General features: G+C 38.6%; 2 protein-coding genes across 2 annotated transcripts in view; one reads left to right on the top strand and one right to left on the bottom strand.

Moving 5' to 3' along the window:
- The window catches only part of DST (dystonin), a 611,236-nt gene extending 604,323 nt beyond the window's left edge, over window positions 1-6,913 (bottom strand). Inside the window, exons 1-2 of the mRNA XM_036768011.1 lie at window positions 6,549-6,913; window positions 5,914-5,975 (exon numbers count right to left, since the gene is read on the bottom strand). Coding sequence (XP_036623906.1) covers window positions 5,914-5,975; window positions 6,549-6,729 — 243 coding nt within the window. The 5' untranslated portion in view covers window positions 6,730-6,913. The remainder of the gene's footprint in view (window positions 1-5,913; window positions 5,976-6,548) is intronic.
- A 491-nt stretch (window positions 6,914-7,404) lies between these two features.
- The window catches only part of BEND6 (BEN domain containing 6), a 114,509-nt gene continuing 102,523 nt past the window's right edge, over window positions 7,405-19,390 (top strand). The window contains exon 1 of the mRNA XM_036767664.1: window positions 7,405-7,563. The gene's annotated coding sequence lies outside the window, so the exon portion shown is untranslated. The remainder of the gene's footprint in view (window positions 7,564-19,390) is intronic.

Raw genomic sequence — 19,390 nt, 5'->3', positions numbered from 1 at the left:
TAAACTAGGTAGAGTAGGCCATGAATAGGGCAGATCATTCATTGCTAGGCAAAGGGGCAAAGTGCTTACAGTCCCTCTCCTTATCCATTCAAACACTTGCCTTAAGAAAAGTACGATTAATTGAGACACTAATGCAAGATTAGTGGAGTTGTATACTGATTCAACCACTAAGCAGAACAATTTGGAAGTATGCCAAAAGGCTATAAAACCATGCAAACCCTTTGGCCCAACAATACCACTAGCAGATTTTGTATCCCAAAGAGATAAAAAACAAAAAGGAAAATGATCTATATGTACAAAAATATTTAAAATAGTTCTTTTTGGAGTAGCAAAGAATTGGAAATTGAGGGGATGCCCTTCAGTTGGGGAATGCATGAAAAAGTTGTGGTATATGATTATGATGGAATACTAATATGCTATAAGAATTGATGAGTAGGATGCTCTCAGAAAAACCTGGAAAGACTTACATGAACTAATGCAAAGTGAAATGAGCAGAACCAGGGAGAATATTGTACATAGTAACAGCAATACTGTACAATGATCAAATATGAATGAATTAGCTATGCACAGCAATACAATGATCCAAGACAATTCCGTAAGATGTATAATGAAAAATGTTTCCAGAGAAGGAGCCTGAATGCAGAGCAAAGCATACTTTTCTTTTTATTTTCTTTATTCTTTTTACTTTATTTTTCTTGAGTGGTTTTTTTTTTGGTCTGTGTTTTCTTTTACATTTTTACAATATGACTAACATGGAAATATGCTTTGCACAACTGCACATGTATAACCTTTATGAAATTGCTTGCCTTCTCAATGGGGAGGAAGGTAGGGAGTCAGAGAATTTGGAACTCAAATTTTTTTTAAAAAAATTGTAAAAATTGTTTTTACATATAACTTGGGAGGCGGAATAAAATATTAAATAATGTTTTGAAAAAAAGAAAAGTGGGATGTCTATGTACGAGGAAATGGGATGATGATTAGTTGGGATGTAAGAAGAAAATATTAAAACTTCTATTTGGGTGTATTTTTATCTAAGAATAACGAAGGGATTAAGATTTACTAACATTTAATATATTGACACTGGTACCTTCACTCTGGGTGTCCAATGGTCATTCTGGTCATTCACACAGTCACATATTAGTACCCCAGGAGTTCCACAGCTTGAAAGGGTTGACAAGGCACCCACATTCATTCATTTGATATCAAAATATTATATTGCAGTTTATATGTGCCTGATTAACTGAATTTCCCAATTGTGTCGTCTAGTTTTAGCTAAAAATCAGCAGATTTCTGCAGATATCTTGACGATAAAATTAATAATGAGAACTCAAACTAGAAAATGACAGAACAGGCACCTGTAATCCTGGTACTAGCTCTTCATCAATTAGATTACAAGGCATAGCCAATGATAATCTAATCTCTTCTCACAAGAAGTCAAAAAGTCTAAATTATCAAGAAGATTATTTGAAATATTTACATCTATTGTTGTTAATGATTACCTCACTCTCATATTATGCCTTGAGATACTGTGCCAATGATAGTATGAAGCCATCAGTTAGCAAGACATTTAAAAATCCAAGCTTCTATAGATGGAAATTATGCATGCGACTTATAAAAACTCTTTAAAAACTTTAAAATACTTTAAAAACATGCTAACAAAATTTTTAACCTATTTGAAAATTTTCCAAACTAAGAGGTTCAGTGGGTTTTGAATTCATTTGCTAAAAATATAGAAAGGCAGCATCTTCCAACTAGTTTACAAGAACCTTGATTGACATCAGGGAAGGCAAAACTAATCAGCCAAATTTTTTTTCCAAAAATATCTTTATACATATAATTGCTGGATAAGATTGAAAAAGTGATGTGATCATTTAGTCAAATTTAGTAAATGATGGATGCACTTCTTCAATTTGAATCTACCTATCTTTGTGAGGTTCTTTTTTTCCACCAAGAACGACAGCCAAGTAACTAAATCAATTGAACTTAGAACCACATTTTTGGATTTTGAATGGGCATATCACAATGTAATGCCAAGATTTTCTAAAATAACACAGCATATTGAATCACACTGTTCCCACAGAAAATGGTTATTACTAATTAATTAACTGTTATTAATCTTAATATTACTAATTAGTAGTTTAAGAAAAAGATTTTGTACCATTAAAAGAATTTTTAAAATATTTAAATCATCTTTATCCTCTTTTAATTTTAGTGTATGTTTCATAATATGCATAATATAGTATTAGTAGAGTAGGGCACGTATGCAACATGAAAATAAATAATATACACATAATAGAAGCATCATGCTAACAAATTTGTTAATGAGGAGGCATAACAAAAAATGTTTGTAGACCATAAGGCAAAGTGAACTGGCAAATTCTAAATTCATCTCCCTCTTTTGACCAAGATAGAAATGGTAAATGTCAAGTATTTAATTACTTAACTTGAAACAAAGAAATACAATATTGGAAGTCCTAGCTCAGGGTACTTATAAACTCTCAGAAAATCAGAATACTTTCTTAGATACTTGATTGCTTTTAAACAGCAGCCAATTTTTTAAAACCTGTATCTGTTCCAATCCCAATTTTTAAAATGTGTTTGGTTACTTGTGAATTTAGTGGAACTTTTATCTTAAAAAAATCTACACAAGATAACATTTTAATTTATTTCCATATGAAATGAATTAATTCATTTTTTGAATGTATCATTAGACTGTGCAACTGAACTAGGTATAAAAAATCATATTCATTTCATATCAAGTTCAGATAAATGTCCAAGAGGCATAAATTGTCTAATACTGTCCATTCTGCTGTACTTATTGAGTTGAAATTTGTTGTTGTTTAGTTGCATGGATTCAGGCTATAGAAGTTTTTTGTTGTTGTTCAGTCAGTCATGTCTGACTCTTCATGACCCCATTTTGGGGTTTTCTTGGCAAAGATACAGGAGTAGTTTGCCATTTTCTTCAGCAGCTCATTTTGCAGATAAGGAACTGAGGCAAACAGGGTTAAATAATTTACCCAGGGTCACACAACTAATATGTTTCTGTGGCTGGATTTGAACTCAAGAAGATGAGTCTTACTAATTCTAAGTCCAGTGCTCTATCCATTACACCACCTAGTTGCCCCAACACTCACTGAGTTGAAGTTTGTGTTCTTGTTTAATTGCATGGATCAGGGCTATAGAAGGAAGAGTGGCTAAACAATCTGTGGTAATGGAATATCACTGTACCATAAGAAATGATGAAGGTGAAGAACTCAGAGAAGCATGGGAAGACTTAGATGAATTGATGCAGAGTGAAGTAAGCAGATCCAGGGGGAAAATAACCACAACAACTACAGCAATGTAAATGGAAAAGAAAAAATGAACACTTTGTCACTAAAATGATGAAGCTTGGCCCCCAAAGAAGAAATGTACTTCCGGTTCTTAACGGGCCACTATGAGGGTGGAACACTACATATATTATCGCACTTGACTGATAGGTTAGTTAATTTTATTTAAGTGGTTTTTTTTTCTTATCTCTCTCTCTCTCTATCTCTTTATTTTTCCTTATTAACAGGGGATGACTCACTGAGTGGAGAAGAGGAAGGGATATTTTGGGAAATGAAGGTGATATGAAAACAAAAGATAGTAAAAATCACATGTATACATATATGTGTGTATATATATATACATACATACACCTGGATGCACTTTATATAGACGTATTTTATATATTATGAGTGTATACATACATATGGGTGTATAAATATACATATATATACACATATATTTTTAAAACTAAGCTTCTAGATATTGGGAAAGAAGAGGAATGTTAGCACTCAACAAAGGTAAGTACTGAATAAGCTTCCTCCTGCAGTCTTGTCTGCAAATTTACATCATCCTTATCAATACAAAATCGAATTTCTGCAGGCATGTGACCTGATTACAAGCAACCGATTATATGAGCAACTAACTAACAAGCAAATCTGACAAGCAATATCCACAGAGAGACTTTTCAGATTACCAAACACATACTCACATGTAAATTGGACCTGGGTCTCAATGAATGAGTCAATGGATAAAGTCACTGTACTTAACAAACATCTCAGAGGAAACTATGTTTACTAAGGGATAAACCATCCAATGACTGTACTTACCACAGACGCTTTTCTTCCATAAGATCATGTGTAATTTTAGACTAAATGACTAATCATCAGTAGAAATCATCTATTACAGGACCTAAAAACACTTTTAATGGTAGCATTCATTTCTTCATGATGAATGGTTTATTTCTCGGACAAAAAAGTTCAGCCAACTTTAGTTTTTGCAGCATTTCCATATGCACTCTATTACATCCAAGAGACTGCTATATTAAGATCCTCAAATCTATTTTGTATTACTTTGGGGTTGCTTTAAAATTCAATTTCATTTTATTTTCAGTTCCAAATTCTCTTGCTCTGCCTTCCTCAATCACTGAGAAGGAAAGAAAAATAAAGCCCGATATTTTGTATTACTACAGAAAGAAATCCATAATGTGTTTTTGTAACATTGTTCAAGTAGTATACTAGTTCTTTACTAGACATTGCAATTCAGCAGATTAATGACTTTTAAATTTTTCAGAAATAAAACATTCATTTTTGTACATGCTTCAAGCCATTTCATACTACTTGGTTGGTGGACCATTGTCCTCCATCATCTTAAATTGAAGAGAGAATGCTTCTACCCTTTCTATTTATAGAGATATCACTAATTATATTACACCAAAGTATTGTTATAACATAATACAATTATAAGCAGCAAAGGTCAGAATATAATGTAGGGTCCAAAAAATGGAATTTCTATTAACCAAGAACTTGATGAAATATATTTTTTCAGGCAAAATGAATTCGCATATAGGACAGAGAGCAAAAATGCAGTTCTTCATTTAACTGAAGTTCATTGTGTGCTTTCGCTTTAAATAAAATAACAATTCTTTCCCACAACTCTGTGATGTCCTTTCTCAGTTGCACAAATATCTCCACCACCATGCTTCAAGACTGGCTATGTGAATACACTTTTAGGAAGAAAAGAGCCACCTCATCTGAAAGCTTAATATCTGAATGGACTTAGAGTGACAATGGTGAACTTCCAGTAGTGGTTGGCTAAAATGTCAATATAAAACTGTTGTGCTACTTGAAGAAAAGTATCATTTATTTCTATAACTGAATTTAAAAAGCTCCACCTAACCACTGTTACTACATCACCTGCATCAGAATGAAAGGTATGGTTCCAAATATTAGGAGATCAACAAACGAATTTAAACACTCTCGTTGTTCAACCCAATCAGAGCTATCATCATTCTGCAAGTATTATCAAAAACTCCTAAATATAACATCTTCTTCAAAGAACCAAGTCTTTTCTTATCTGCTAATGAGGAGAGTTGGCGATGGATTCTGAGCTTCCTTCCAGCTCTAGATTTATAATCCTATGAAAATAAATTTGCCAGTGCTGAAAATGAAAGGCAGTTGTATCCAATCCCTCTCCTAATTCATTTTAAAGTGGCCTCTCCTCTCTGTGTCTCTCATCCAAGTGAACAACTTGGCAACAACAGTGAGCTAACCACATGTAGGAAACATCTACCAGTAAATTATACCTTGCAGACTAAAAAGTAAACTCACATCTACTCTACAGCTAGCTGTTCTCTGCCTCTGTGATATTTCTTTTTTTTTTTAACTAGCCCCCTTTTCAATAAATAAATACATAAGCAAAGTCTCTTAAATCTGCTTGCCGAGCCTTCTTGAGCTGGTTGAGCAGTGCTGTTTGGGAAATCGCCTGGAAAGATTTGCTTCAATACCAACCTAAGTTGGACCGACATGCTAGAAACTCAGTGACCTAGTGATTTCATAACATGAACACAATGAATATTGGTACTCAGGAAATAGAACTTCTTCTGACCTTGAGAGTGCGGGCTAAATAAATTACCTCTGAACGCAAGTGGTGAGATCTCACGACCGCATCTGGAGAGAAAACAGAAAAGCCAGAACTGTATCGGACCCTGATTTCAGCACCAGGTGAATCATAATTAATAACTTATACTAGGTGACCTCGGTCCAGGTCAGGCAATCCCCACCACCCCCACACACACCGTCTTATCTAGTTGGGGAGATCGTGAGAGAATATAAAGCCATCACCCCTTCCGTGCTCTATCCGAGGTAAGGTCCCGCCAAAGTTATCGGGGAGTTATGGGGAACCCTAGCTCTCGCATCCCTGACTTTCTTCCTACCCCCTGGCTGAGCTCCTGAGGAGAAGGATGGGTGGGGACCAGGCTGCCGCAGTCCTGGACTCTGCTTGGAATCCCTTCAGGTTTTAGCAAACTAAGGTTAAAATGTGGGTCCCTCACTCCTCCTTCTTCTCCCTCTCTGCAATGTCTAGATCATCTAAGATGGGGGTAAATAATCGGAGTCATGTGGGGAGTGGGTAACTGAGGGTGGGAGATAGTGGAGGAGAAGAGGGAGCGCTTTTGCATCCCTTCCTCTATCGGCTCCAAACATCTCTCCTGTCCAGGTAAACGTAGGCAGTGCATCTCTTACCTCGGCTCCTGGAACGACCCGAAAAGACAGATTTCATGGGATGCCTCCCCTTCTGCAGCCTGCGGTGCCAGCAGCAGAAGAAGAGGATGGTGGCGATGGTGCCCAGCAGGAGCAGCAAGAGGAAGAGGGCACATTGAATGCTGTAAGGTCTCAGCAGCACCAAGAAGGCTGCGGCAATCATGGTGAGAAGTGGGGGATGCTCAGGCTAGGCTGGAAGGACACGGAGACACATGCACAAGCACCTGGGGACACGCACACGCAGACACGAGCGACGCAGGATGGATGGATGGATGGCAGAATGTGTGTTGGCTCTAGAGCGGCGGCGGCGGCGGCGTCATTCTCGGGGCTGCTGATCCCGCGAGGAGGCTCCCCAATGGCTGCAGACACCGAGCAGATCTGAGCTGATGATTGAATGCTGGGGGGGAGCTCAATGCATGACTCAGCAGACGGCGACGGGGAAGCGACCCGGCAGCCGGGGATTTTTTTTCCCTACCTCCCTCCTTGCCCTCACCCTTCCCCTCCCCCAGCCTCCCGCGTTGGTGCGGCTCAGCCCCCAGCGGCAGCGCTGCATGGAAACCGAGAGAGGGGAGCCCCTGCTCCGGTCGAGCCCGCCGCATTGCCCAGTAGACGCCTCCAGCTCCAGCATCCCAGCAGCGCCCAATTTAAATGCTGACCCCAGGACTGGAGAAGGGGTTGGCGTGGAAGGAGCCGTGGGGGTGGGGCGCGCGAGCGCATCCCCGAGTTCCCTGCTGCCGGCGGCTCCCCGGGAGGGGGGAGGAGAGGAGGAGGGAAAAGAGGGGGGTGGTTTTGACTTGGCTTGCTGGCTGATGACATCACAGGTTGGGGATGCTGCAGAGGGGGAGAGCGAACATGGCTGCTTCAAGGGAGGTACACTGAGTCCTGAGCAGCGCACGACTTCGAAAGGCTTTCGGAAGCCCCTCTGGGGGGGCCCTGCCCGCGGCCAGGAGGCTTGGGCTTTGCTGCAAGCCCCTCAGGCAGGAAGGATCCGGCCCTGGTAAAGCGGATGAGGCAGTGGGGGGTGGAGGGGGTAAGGAGTGGGGGATGGAGGGGAAGCTGACTGTCCACACACCGATGGTTTTCCTCTGGTTTTGAATAGTCTGTGGCTCCCCAGCTCTCCTCACTGTCCAAAGCTGCGTTGGAGTAAGACATAGGGGAGAGGGGAAGGCGGGGGCGTGGGAGAGAAGTAAGATGATGAAGTATTGCCTAGCCTCCAGTAGGTTCTACCCTGCCTAGTACACTGCACCCGGAGCTTCTGAAGTTAGGGATGAGATAGGGATAGGGAAGGAGAATCAAGTGCTCACATGCGCGGAAAACTGAGGAAGTTCGGCGGCTTCCAAAGCTGGGGTGGGTGGGGGTGGGGGTGGGGTGGAAGAGGAAACTGTCCCCCCTGCAACCCCTTTATCTACAGAGCCCTCCCTGACTCGCCAAGCTTCTGTTGATGGACAGGAGGTGTGAACTGCATCATCCCCCCTTTTCCCTCGAATTTAGCTTGAATTCGTGCTTGGAGGGTCCGCGATAAAAAGGAGGGCGGTTAGTCTAGTGTTATGGGTACTAAATTTTGTCTCATTTAGTGAACCTGATGGAAACAACTATTTCAAACTCTTTGGCCTGATGCCTCAAGGGATTTAAGGATTTGCTTGGGAATTGAATTGATTGATTTTTTTTTTCCTTAGTGGGGGAAACGGGAGGGGTAGGGGTTGATTCTCTTTTTTATAAAGGCCTGGGGAAGACTGGGAAGCAGTAGCATTCATTGCTCCGTTGTAGACCCACATGTCACCAAGAAGGCTATGGCAGTTTAGAGTGGATGGATTTTTATGTTATCGCAGTTGTGAAACGCTTGTTGAATAAACTATGGAAGCTACGATTTATTACGTTATGACATCTAAGGCTCCTTAGGCATTAGCCAAGCTCAGGGGCTGACTGTTGCATTGTATCCACAGCGAGGAGATACATTACTCTCCTGCAGTAAACTGCAGCTTGCTGCAGCAATAACTACTGCGTGAGTGAACCTCCTCATGAGCTGTCATCCCAAAAGGATGGCTCAGAATTCAGTAACTAGAAAGCTGCTAGACAATTCTAGTTTAAATATTTTATCCGTAAGGGCAATTATAATGACACGCATGGCTTTCTTTTTAACCACCCTTGCTGTCCTATGGGATCTTTGCTTTAGAGCTGGAAGAGACCTTAGAAATCATTCTAGTCCAAATATCTGTTTGACAGATAAGGAAATCCAGACCCATGGGAGTTAAATAACTTGCCCTAGGTCGCACAAGTATTAAATTGAGAATATTTCACAGATTTTTTTTATAAGAAATTGTTTCTTTTGGAAAGTAGTATTCCAGAAAGCAGATTTGCACATGACTTAAATTTAGAACCCAACAAAATGCCAAGACTCCTTGAAAACCTGTTTAACTTTTTTGATACAACAATTTGGCAGTGCCCCCCAAAAAAGCGCTTTTGGGGGATACTTACACAGTCAAAAGAAATGAACTGTAGGAACAGCTTTAATATATTGTTCATACAGCATAGATTTAGAGCTGGAAGGGACTTTGGAGGTCATTTAGGCCAACCTTCTCAATTGACAGAAAAGGAAATTGAAGTCAAGAAGAGGTTAAGTGATTTGTCCCAGTTCGCACAGGTAATAAATGGGTTCAGTAAATAACTCTACAGTAGAGGAAGATGAAGAGCAACCGCATGGCTTAGTGGATAAAGGATAAGATTTGACCTAAGAATAGATCTTCCTTGACTATGGGCAAGTCACCTAATATTTCAGAGCCCCCAGAAAATTCTTTAAATGTATGTTGACTCTAAGACTCCATGTTATATACAGAGTACTGATCTGCATTGGTATTTCATTTTATTGTTTTAGAATTGAAGATGCCCTATGTCTGCTGTGAATGAACACCTGGAAAGGCTATGTAATTAGAAAAGTAGAATTTTATAGTATCACAGGCATTACCAGTATCTCTAGCAACTGACAGATGCTATCAAATAGCACTGCATCATGTGATCTAGTACTCCTGAATGTTTCCTGATACCGCAGTAGACTGCAGTAAGGCAGAATAATATTAATGCAGTAATGGAGATTATTAAAAAGCATCCTGGTAGTTTGCAACATATGGCCAAACACTGTAAAACACTTTGCAACAAAATCATTTTCTGATTCAGTTTATCACAATGTTATGTTGCAGTAACAGGAAAGTTTTAAAGGAACTTAATACATATTGTATGTGAAGATGAATTCTTCTGATACATTTGAGAAAACATTTTTTTCACTTAAAGCTGATTTGTGATAAAATAGTCTAAAACATCCTTGGACAAAAAGATACCACATTTTGTGAATGCAATATAGAACTAATTTGTTTCCAAACTAAATTTTTAGCTATAATTTGATATCTTTAAAGCAATTTACCAGCTCCATAAATTTTGCTGCATCCTTTATTTGTTTCAGGTGCATAAGAGAACAGCATTTATCTTCCTGTATTAGCAAATACAGAGCTGGCTGGCACTCAAAGAGGATTATGCATACTTCTCAGAAAATTAATTTAATTTCCCTCTTACATTGGTTATGACCAACTGATGCACCAAGAACAGGTGAATTAAATCACTGAAGGTATATTGCATTTAGTGAAAAATCTACATTTCTTGCATTTTCCTACTAGTTTTTGAGGCTAATTTATAATTTCTTCCTTCAAATAATAGCATGTTATTGTTTCTTTTAAGTATGTTTCTATTTCTGTATAATTCCTAGCCCACTTGTGGATATTCCATAAAAATTATTTTAGCCAATTAATCCTTTTAGAGTTAATTTAGCTTCTACGCTCACTCCATTTCATAATGTTGGATGCAAAAAAAGGCAAAGATTTTAAAACATTGTGACAGATTCACAGATTAGTGAGGAAATGGCAAGAAATATACTATGCAGAGAATTTCGAGACTATTATGTTAGAATTTGAAAGCTATGTTAATTTACTGATTGAGTCCAAACTTAATTAAAATAATTGCCCGTCATTAGTTCCCTAGGTTGGAAATACCCTTGACTTCTGTCATTAAACATTTTTCAATAAAATTAACCCCCAACTTGTGTTTATAGCACATACATTTATTTAATTGTTGTTATGTACTTCATCTTTAATTCAATTTTATTTTATTTTCAGTTTTGAATTCTCTATATTCTTTCTCCTCCTTCACCCATTGAGAAGGAAAGAAAAACAAAATCCATCACTAATATACATAGTCATGCAAAAGTAATTCCTACATTAGCCATGTCCTAAAAAGGAAAGAAACAGAAGAAAATGTGCTTCAGTCTCTACTTTAAATCCATCAGTTCTCTATCTGGAGATGGTTAGCATGTTTCATCATGAGATCTCAGAAATTGTGATTGGTCATTGTGTTGATCAAAGTTAGTAAGTCTTTGAAAATTGATTATCTTTTGAATTTTGCTGTTATTGTATAAATTGTTCTCCTGGTTCTTCTCACTTCACTTTGCATCAGTTCATAAAAGTCTTGCCAGTGTTTTTTGAAACCATCGTCTTCTTCATTTCTTATAGCACAATAGCATTTCATCACATATATGTGCCACAACTCGTTCAGCCATTCCCCAACTGATAGGCATCCTCTCAGTTTCCAATTCTTTGCCACTATAAAAAGAGCTATAACATACATTTTCTTAAAAAGTGAGATTAAATTATGTTGCTTAGCATGAGAAAGTCTTTGTAAATTTGCTATCTAAAAACAATCCATTTGGAGTAAAAAAAACAACAGTTGATTAAGGGTCTACCACATACATTGCACTCTGGACACAAAGAATAAGCAAAAAGTCCTGCCCTCCAGAAGTCACATTCTACTAGAGAGATACAATTTTTTTTAAAGTAATACAAAGAAATTTCAGGAGGGAGGCAGCACTAATGATGGAGGGAACAGGAAAGATTTCCAATTGGAAATGGAACCTAAGTTGATCTCTAAAACGAAAATAGAGATTTTAAGAGGTAAAGGTAAAGAGAGGTTTCATTCTAGGCACAAGGGAACAGCCTAAGGCAGAGATGTTAGATAGCAAAATGAGTTCTGGGAATCTCTCATAAATCAGTTGTGAAGAGGAGGTTAAAAGGCAACCAATAAGCATTTATTAAATACATGCTATGTGTCAGACACTGAATTAAGGGCTAGGGATACACCAAAAGTTGCTCCCTGCGTTCCACAATCTAACGGAGGTGATGACGTGCAAACAGACTTGGCAACTGATTGGATGTGGGAGGTGAGGGAGAGAAAAAAGTAAGAATGACTCAGATTTTGAATATGGGTGGCTAGAAAGATTGCCATACCCTCAATAGAGATAGGCTAGTCGAGAAAGGGGGATGGATTTGAAGGGATACAGGAGTTCTGTTCAATGCAATAAGCAATCACAACTCCAAGGTATGGATGATGAAGCATTCTATCTTCCTCAAGGTGCACAGACATACATTTTCAGACACAGTTAATGTGAGAACTTGGTTTGCTTGTCTACTACGCTTATTTCTTGCAAGGATTTTCTTTTCCCCATCCCCAGTTTAGGAGGGAGTTAGAGAAAGGTATAGCAGCAGGTTTTTCAAATATTTATATATGTAAAATATTATATTAAAAAAATTTAATCAATGGCAAATATATGTAGTTCCATTTCAGACATAACCAGCAAACAGCTGATAATATGAGAGTGGAGGTCAAGAGCTTGGTTAGAACTGGCATAAAGACCTGAGAACCATGTGCTTAGAAAAGATAACACATGGAAATTGGTGAAAGCACTGTGACAGGGGCAGCTAGGTGGCACAGTGAGTAGAGCACTATTAGTCTATTATTTCTCACTCTATATGACCAGCTTACCTGTCTCTAGTCATAAATATCCTTTATAATGTCTTTTCATCACTTCTTATTTATACCTACCGTTAGTCTTTTCATTACCTTTTATTTTTTAATTCTTCAGAGATGATAATATTCTTTCATTTTCATAAGGTACCATAGGAATGTATTGGTGTTAAAGGTCTATCAATCTACAGACTCTTGTTAAGAACTTAATTATATGTGCCAGACATTATTCTAAGCACTAGGGATACAAAACGAACGAACAAGTGCTTTCCTCAGGGGACTTACATTCTAATGGGAAAGACAGCATACAGATTAGATCAAAGATAGCCTTTTCTTCCTGGCTCCATTTAGGGTTTTCTTGTCAGTGGTTTGCTATTTTCTTCTCCAGCTCATTTTACTGATGAGGAACTGAAGCAAACAGAATTGAGTGACTTGTCCAGGGTCACACAGTTCCTAAGTGTCTGAGGCCAGATTTGAACTCACAAAAATGTCTTCCTGACTCCAGGCCTGTCACTCCATCCATTGTGCCCCTTAACTTCCCGTAAGAAGGCAAAATCAGATTATCTTAAAGGAAGCCAAGAATTCTCAGTCAGAAGTTAGCTAGGAGAGCATTCTAGAAGTGGGGGGCCACCATTGCAAAAGCCTGGAGATGGGACAAGAGAGATAGAGCATCCTGTGTGAGGAATAGTTCTCTAGTATGTTTGGATCATAGAGTTTATACCAGAGAAAAATGTGTTGTTTTTTTTAAAAAAACTGGAAAAGTTAGGAACAGGCCACCTTGTAAAGAGCTCTACTTGCCAAATAGAGTTTATATTTGATCCTAGATGTAATAGAGAGAAATTGGAGTTTATTGAATAATCAAATCACCAAGCATTTATTAAGCACTCACTGTGTTTTAAGCACTGTACCTGTTACATAATAGACACTTAATAAATGTTTATTGACTATTGACTGTACCTAAAGTATAAAGACAAAAAAAAAACCTGTCTCCTCAAGGAGCTCACAATCTAATAAGGTAGACAACATGCAAACAACATGTATACACAAGATATATTTGGGATAAATTTGAGCTAAATCTTAGAGAGAAAGCACTAACATTAAGGTGGATCAGAAAAGCCTTCTTGCAGAAGGTGGGATTTTAGCTCACTTCCTCAGGGAAATCAGGAGTAAGATTTATATTACACAATCTCAAGTGGGCCTTCACTACTACTAGGCAAGCCTATGCTACCTCCCTCATCAACTCACTATGTCACTTTCCACAGTGGGTCTTCCAAACCTTTTCAGCCCTCCTCAACCTCTGATAGCTCCCCCTTACCCCATACTCTCAACTCAAAACATCGCCTCACATTTTACAGAAAAAAAAATCATGGCCATCCTCCCACTTCTCCCCTCTTCCTCATTTCATATCACTCATATGCCTTCTGCTACTATCTTCTTCACTCTTATCTCACGAGATAAGGTGGCCTTATTTCTTACAAAGACTAAGATCTCTACCTGCTCAAACAATCCTATTATATCCCATCTCCTCCAACAAACTGCACCCTCTTGTCATCTCCACTATTTTTTTAAAGTGCACTATTTTCAATCTCTCCTTGCCTACTGGCTCATTCCCTACTACCTACAAACATACCCATGTCTTCCTCATCCTGAAAAAAACCTTCACTTGGTCCTTCCATCCCCATTAACTGTCATCCTGTATGTCTTCTGGCTGTTGCAGCTAAACACCTTTTTACAATATATTCCTCCACATTCTTTCCTCTCACTCCTTAATACCTTACAATACAGCTTCTGACCTCATCATCCTGCCAGAACAGCTCTTTCCAAAGTAACTAATGATCTCTTAATTGCCAAAACCAATAGCCTTTTTTGATTCTCATTCTCCTCAATACCCTTGTAGTCTTTGACACTATAGATCACCCTTTCCTCTTCTCTTCTAGGTTTTCAGGACACCACTGGTTCTCCTGGGTCTCCTAGCTATCTGATTGCTTCTTCTCAGTCTCCTTTGTTGGATCCTTATCCAGATTATACTCTCTAACAGTAGGTGTCCCACAGGACTCTGTCCTGAGCCCTTTTTCTTTTTCCCTCTAGACTACCTCATTTGGTGATCTCGTCACCCCCATGGCTTTAATTATCATGTCTATGTTGACAACTCTCAAATCTCCCTATCCTGCCATAATCTCTCTGCTGACTTCCAGTCTCAAATCTTCAACTGCCTTTCAGAAATTTCAAACTGGACATCCAAGAGACATTTTAAACTAAACATGACCAAAACTAAATTTCTTATCTTTCCCTCTAAACCTTCCCTTCCTCCAAACTTCCCTTAACTGTAGTGAATGCTACCATCCTTCTAGGTTTGCAGCCTTGGTGTCATCCTAAATACCTCACTATCTCTTACCCTCTGTGTCCAGTCTATTGCCAAGGCCTGCTGGTTTCACCTTTCAATATCTCTTAAATATATCCCCTTCTCTCCTCTAATACTGCCACCACTCTGGTGCAGGCCCTCAACATCTCATACCTAGATACTGTTATAGCATAGTGTTGGGTCTGCCTGCTTCAAGTCTCTTCCCCACTCCAATCCATCCTCCAGCCAACAAAGTGATTTTCCTAAAGTGCAGATCACCCTTCTATTCAGTAAATTTCACTGGCTTCCTACCTCCTCTAGCATCTGTTTGCATTCAAAGCCCTTCACAACCTAGCCCCCTTCCACCTTTCCAGTTTTTTTATACTTTCTTCCCCACCACATACTCTTCAACGCAGTGATGCTCACCTCTTCCTATTCAATGAACAAAATACTATATCTCTCGGCTCCATGCAATTTTTTTTTACCGTCACCTATGTTTGGAATGCTTTCCCTCCTCATTTCCACCTTCTGCCTTCCTGCTTCCTTTAAATCCCAATTAAAATACCATCTTCTACAGGAAGCCTTTCACAACTTCTCTTAATTTTAGGGCCTTCCTTCTCTTAATTATTTCCTATTTATCCTGTATATTGCTTATTTGTATGTATTTGTTTTCTTGGTGTCTCTCTCATTAGATTAGATTGTGAGCTCCTTGTGGACAGGTACTGTCTTTTGCCTCTTTTTGCATCCCTAGCATTTAACATAGTGCCTGACACATAAAGAGTGCTTAATAAATGTTTATTGACTAAGGTAAGGAGGCAAAGAATTCCAGACAAGGAGGACAACCACTGAAAATGCCTAGAGTTGGAAGATGAAGTGTCTTTTATGAGAAACAGCAAAGAGGCCACTGTCGCTGGATCACAAGTAGAAGATGACGTGGTCAGACCTGTTTCAGGAAAATAACTTTGGCAGTTGTATAAAGGATTGATTGGAGTAGGGAGAGATATGAGTCAAGAAGTATAATTTGAAAGTTGTTGCAATAGTCCAGACAAAAGATAGTAAGGGCTTGAATTGAAATGCTGGCTATGGTGAGTGGAATAAGAGAATTTATGCAAGAAATGTAGAGAAAGTAATTCCAAGATCAATTGATTGGATATGTGAAGTGAGCAAGAGTGTAATTGAGGATAACACTATGGTTGTGAATGGCTGAAAGAATTTAGGTGCCCCTGATAGCAATAGCGATGAGTTTTTGCCACAGCAAGCAATTGGGGACCATTAAAAAAAAACCACTGTATAGTTTTGCAAATGATATCCAACTGTATTTCCTCTTACTTAATTCTGGACCTAACTTATTGTCCATTTACAGCCACTACCTAAGATATATTTGATGAACTAATCAAATAGCTTTATGTCCATAATCTGAGCGCAATGTATTTTCCACCTACTTTGTTTTTGTAATGTGGATGATTAGATTAAAAGTTTTCACATTGCTATGTATTTCACTGGATTAGGGCTATAGAAGTTTGTTGTTGTTGTTCAGTAATGTCTGACTTTTCATGACCCCATTTTGGAGTTTTCTTGGCAAAGGTACTGGAGTGGTTTGCCATTTACCTCTCCTGCTCATGTTGTGGATGATGAACTGAGGCAAACAAGGTTAAGTAACTTGCCCAGGGTCACAGAGCTCATAAGCATCTGAGGCCTGATTTGAACTCAGGAAGATATCAATTATTTTTTCCCATGCTATCAGGGCTTATTCTTTATCAGTTAATCTAATAGATTATGTTATGCTAAAGTGTTCAGGGAAAGTGTTGATTAATGACACTGGCTTACAGTTCTCCATTCCCAGATAACATTCTTTTTTGTTTAGACCTGTGATTTCATCAGGTTACATAATGCCTTGGTGAGGAAATTTATATCTGCTTTGCAGTTTATAATTATAGAGAGTCGTCTGGGGGCAGTGAGAGTTTAAGTAAATTACCAAATTACCCAGTATCATATAGCCAGCATGTGTCAGAAGCAAGACTTCAACTCTGGTCTTCCAAATTCCAAGGCCAGATCTCTACCCACTATACACCACTGCCTCTTACTAGAGTGACATATGAAAAGTCTGAAGGACATAATTTCTGGGTAATTAATCATTTTATTAGTTGTGGCTAAGGAATAATTAATAAAATGATGTTCGTTTGGCTTTCTCTCATAAACCAAAGACAAATCATGGAGGCATCTCAATGTTTATATGCCCTTGGAAGACTGGGTATTTCCAACAGGCAGGAATCAACTCTGATTGGTTAACAATTAATGAGAATGAATATTATGAGACCTGGGCCTATTCTAATGAGGAGCTGGATATGTGACTCTGATCATGTCACTCCTGAAAAAGAGAGACTACTCCTGCCCCAGGAAATCTGTACAAAAGGATTGTCAACAGGCAAGCAAAACTTCATGAAACTTATGTGAAAACTAGGTTTATTACAAGAGAAATGAACATGCATATGGAACCCAGAGAATTCACAATCCATATAGAAGTTTGCATTTTTATAACAGCAGTACAAAGGAAAGAGGAGATACCAGAAATATCTACCTAAAGGGACATGGCATGGGAGGGGACAGGCTGTATCACCAATGTTATTAGCTGCTGCTGTGGAGGCATAAGACCAACAACACCAGCACATAGGAGGGCTGCTAGCACAGGTTCTTTGATCTGCTTTTCTAAGGAAAGCAACTTTAAGGGGTTAACAATCTTACTTTAATTAAACATACATGTACCATTCACTTAGTTCAGGGGGAAAAGCCAGCACCCTGGACTTCAGAAAGAATACAAACAGAAATTACAAGCAAAAATTATGAACAGAGCAAAATAAATACCAATCAACAGACAGGCTTATATCTGACCATATATAGTTACCAGAGAGAAAAGCACCAACATCTAGGTTTTCAAAGCCAGAGGGCTTCTTAACAGCTACCTACAGTCTCATCTGGTCAAATCATATGACACTCTTCCAGTGAGTGATCCCCAAGGAAAATGCTAACCTCAGAGCATTTAAACACTTCTTCAGGGTCAGAGGGCATCACAACCATGGGACTCAAACCCATGTGACCTAAGCCTTCCCATGACTTAAGCAGGTCATCAAAGACTCCCAATTCAATCAAAGACACTTGATTGAAAAGGCAAGACTCAAAGGCGCTTGATTGCTTTAGTGCTGAAAAGCACTTCAAAACAAAAGACAGCAAAAAGTCCCACTTTACTTGCCATTACAATGATTCCCATAGATCATCCTGCTCATCAGTGACTTTTGCTAACTGGGGAAAATATTCATCCAAAATTTCCTTTTGAAGAAGAAGTGTTTTGAAAAAAGATAATTTTTTAAATGCTTGGATTTTTGACCACATATCATATTATACATATATATTTAGACTTGGTTTTACCTTGTAAAGAAATAGTTAAGTTGCCTTGATTTGACATATCCCATAAAAATGAAGCATTCCTATAGAAATCTTATGGTTTTCCTTGAAGGAGGCAGTTGTTTGTACTTTGAAATGTTATCAAAGTCTAAGCATCCTACACCTTTGACAATGCATTCTTTCACAATTTCTACATCACTGAATGGCTTCCCGTTTTTCCTGAGTATATAAGCTACCCTACAAGTTGCTTCAGTGGCATTATTTTCAAGTCTTACTGCTGTTTGAAAGAATTGTCTTTGCTTTTCCTTTTCATCTTTTAATTTCTGCAATGCAACCTGTCATGCCTCTCCCTCTAATTTAAAATATTTGTGGTCTTTATGAGTGTTATAATGCTGATGAGCATTGAATTTCTTTAATGTTGATATTGCAGTATCACAAAGCAAGAAAACCATCTTATCCTTAGTAGAAACAAGATAATATTGCAATTCCCAATCCTCATTTGAAAATCTGTTTTCTTCCATCAGCGTTCTCTTGGTCTTCTTTGACATGATGGGCTGTTAGGCAGACAGAATTAAAAAATACTGTCTAACTGTGCAACTATTCACAAATTCCACTTCACACAGAAACACAGTGCACCATTGTCAAAAGCTGTTAACAGACTGGCATACTCAACCCCCATAAACTCTCCCCAACCAGCCTCGTGCAATAGTGGCACCAGTGGGGCAGGGGAAGTTAGTACTAAACAATGATCTAGCAGCTGTCAATTTAACCCTTAAGGCTTACTAATGTTCTAATTGTGTTGGTCAATCTGGGAGGATTATTTCATTGAAACTTATTTTATTCTTTGGTATTTTAAGTTTGTTCATTTTAAAAATAAAATATAAAAGACAAACAAAAAGATATTAATAAAAATAAAAGGATTTGTTCTGTAAAATTTGGATTAGGCCAAAAGGCCCCATTTAGACCTAGAAGGGCACGCGTGGCCTTAAGACTGCAGGTTCCCCACCTCTGTGCTTATGTGAAGGTGGTCTGCTTATCTACAAGGGTCTCAGCTTCACAAGCAGTTTCCCAGTTTAGTGCAGACTTATTGGAACCTGTCTTGACTCCCAAGGACACACAGGGAATCTACTTTGGGATGCAGAGAACAAATTATGTCATCTGGGAAGGGGCAGTGGGGGAGGGAATGGCTTCATCCTTGACACATTCAGAGCCTTTTGCATACTCTGGGTCCAGAGTTTCTGGA

Source organism: Trichosurus vulpecula, chromosome 7 (genome assembly GCF_011100635.1).
Source record: "Trichosurus vulpecula isolate mTriVul1 chromosome 7, mTriVul1.pri, whole genome shotgun sequence".
NCBI classification, from domain to species: domain Eukaryota; kingdom Metazoa; phylum Chordata; class Mammalia; order Diprotodontia; family Phalangeridae; genus Trichosurus; species Trichosurus vulpecula.
This window is presented reverse-complemented; position numbering and strand designations above follow the sequence as displayed.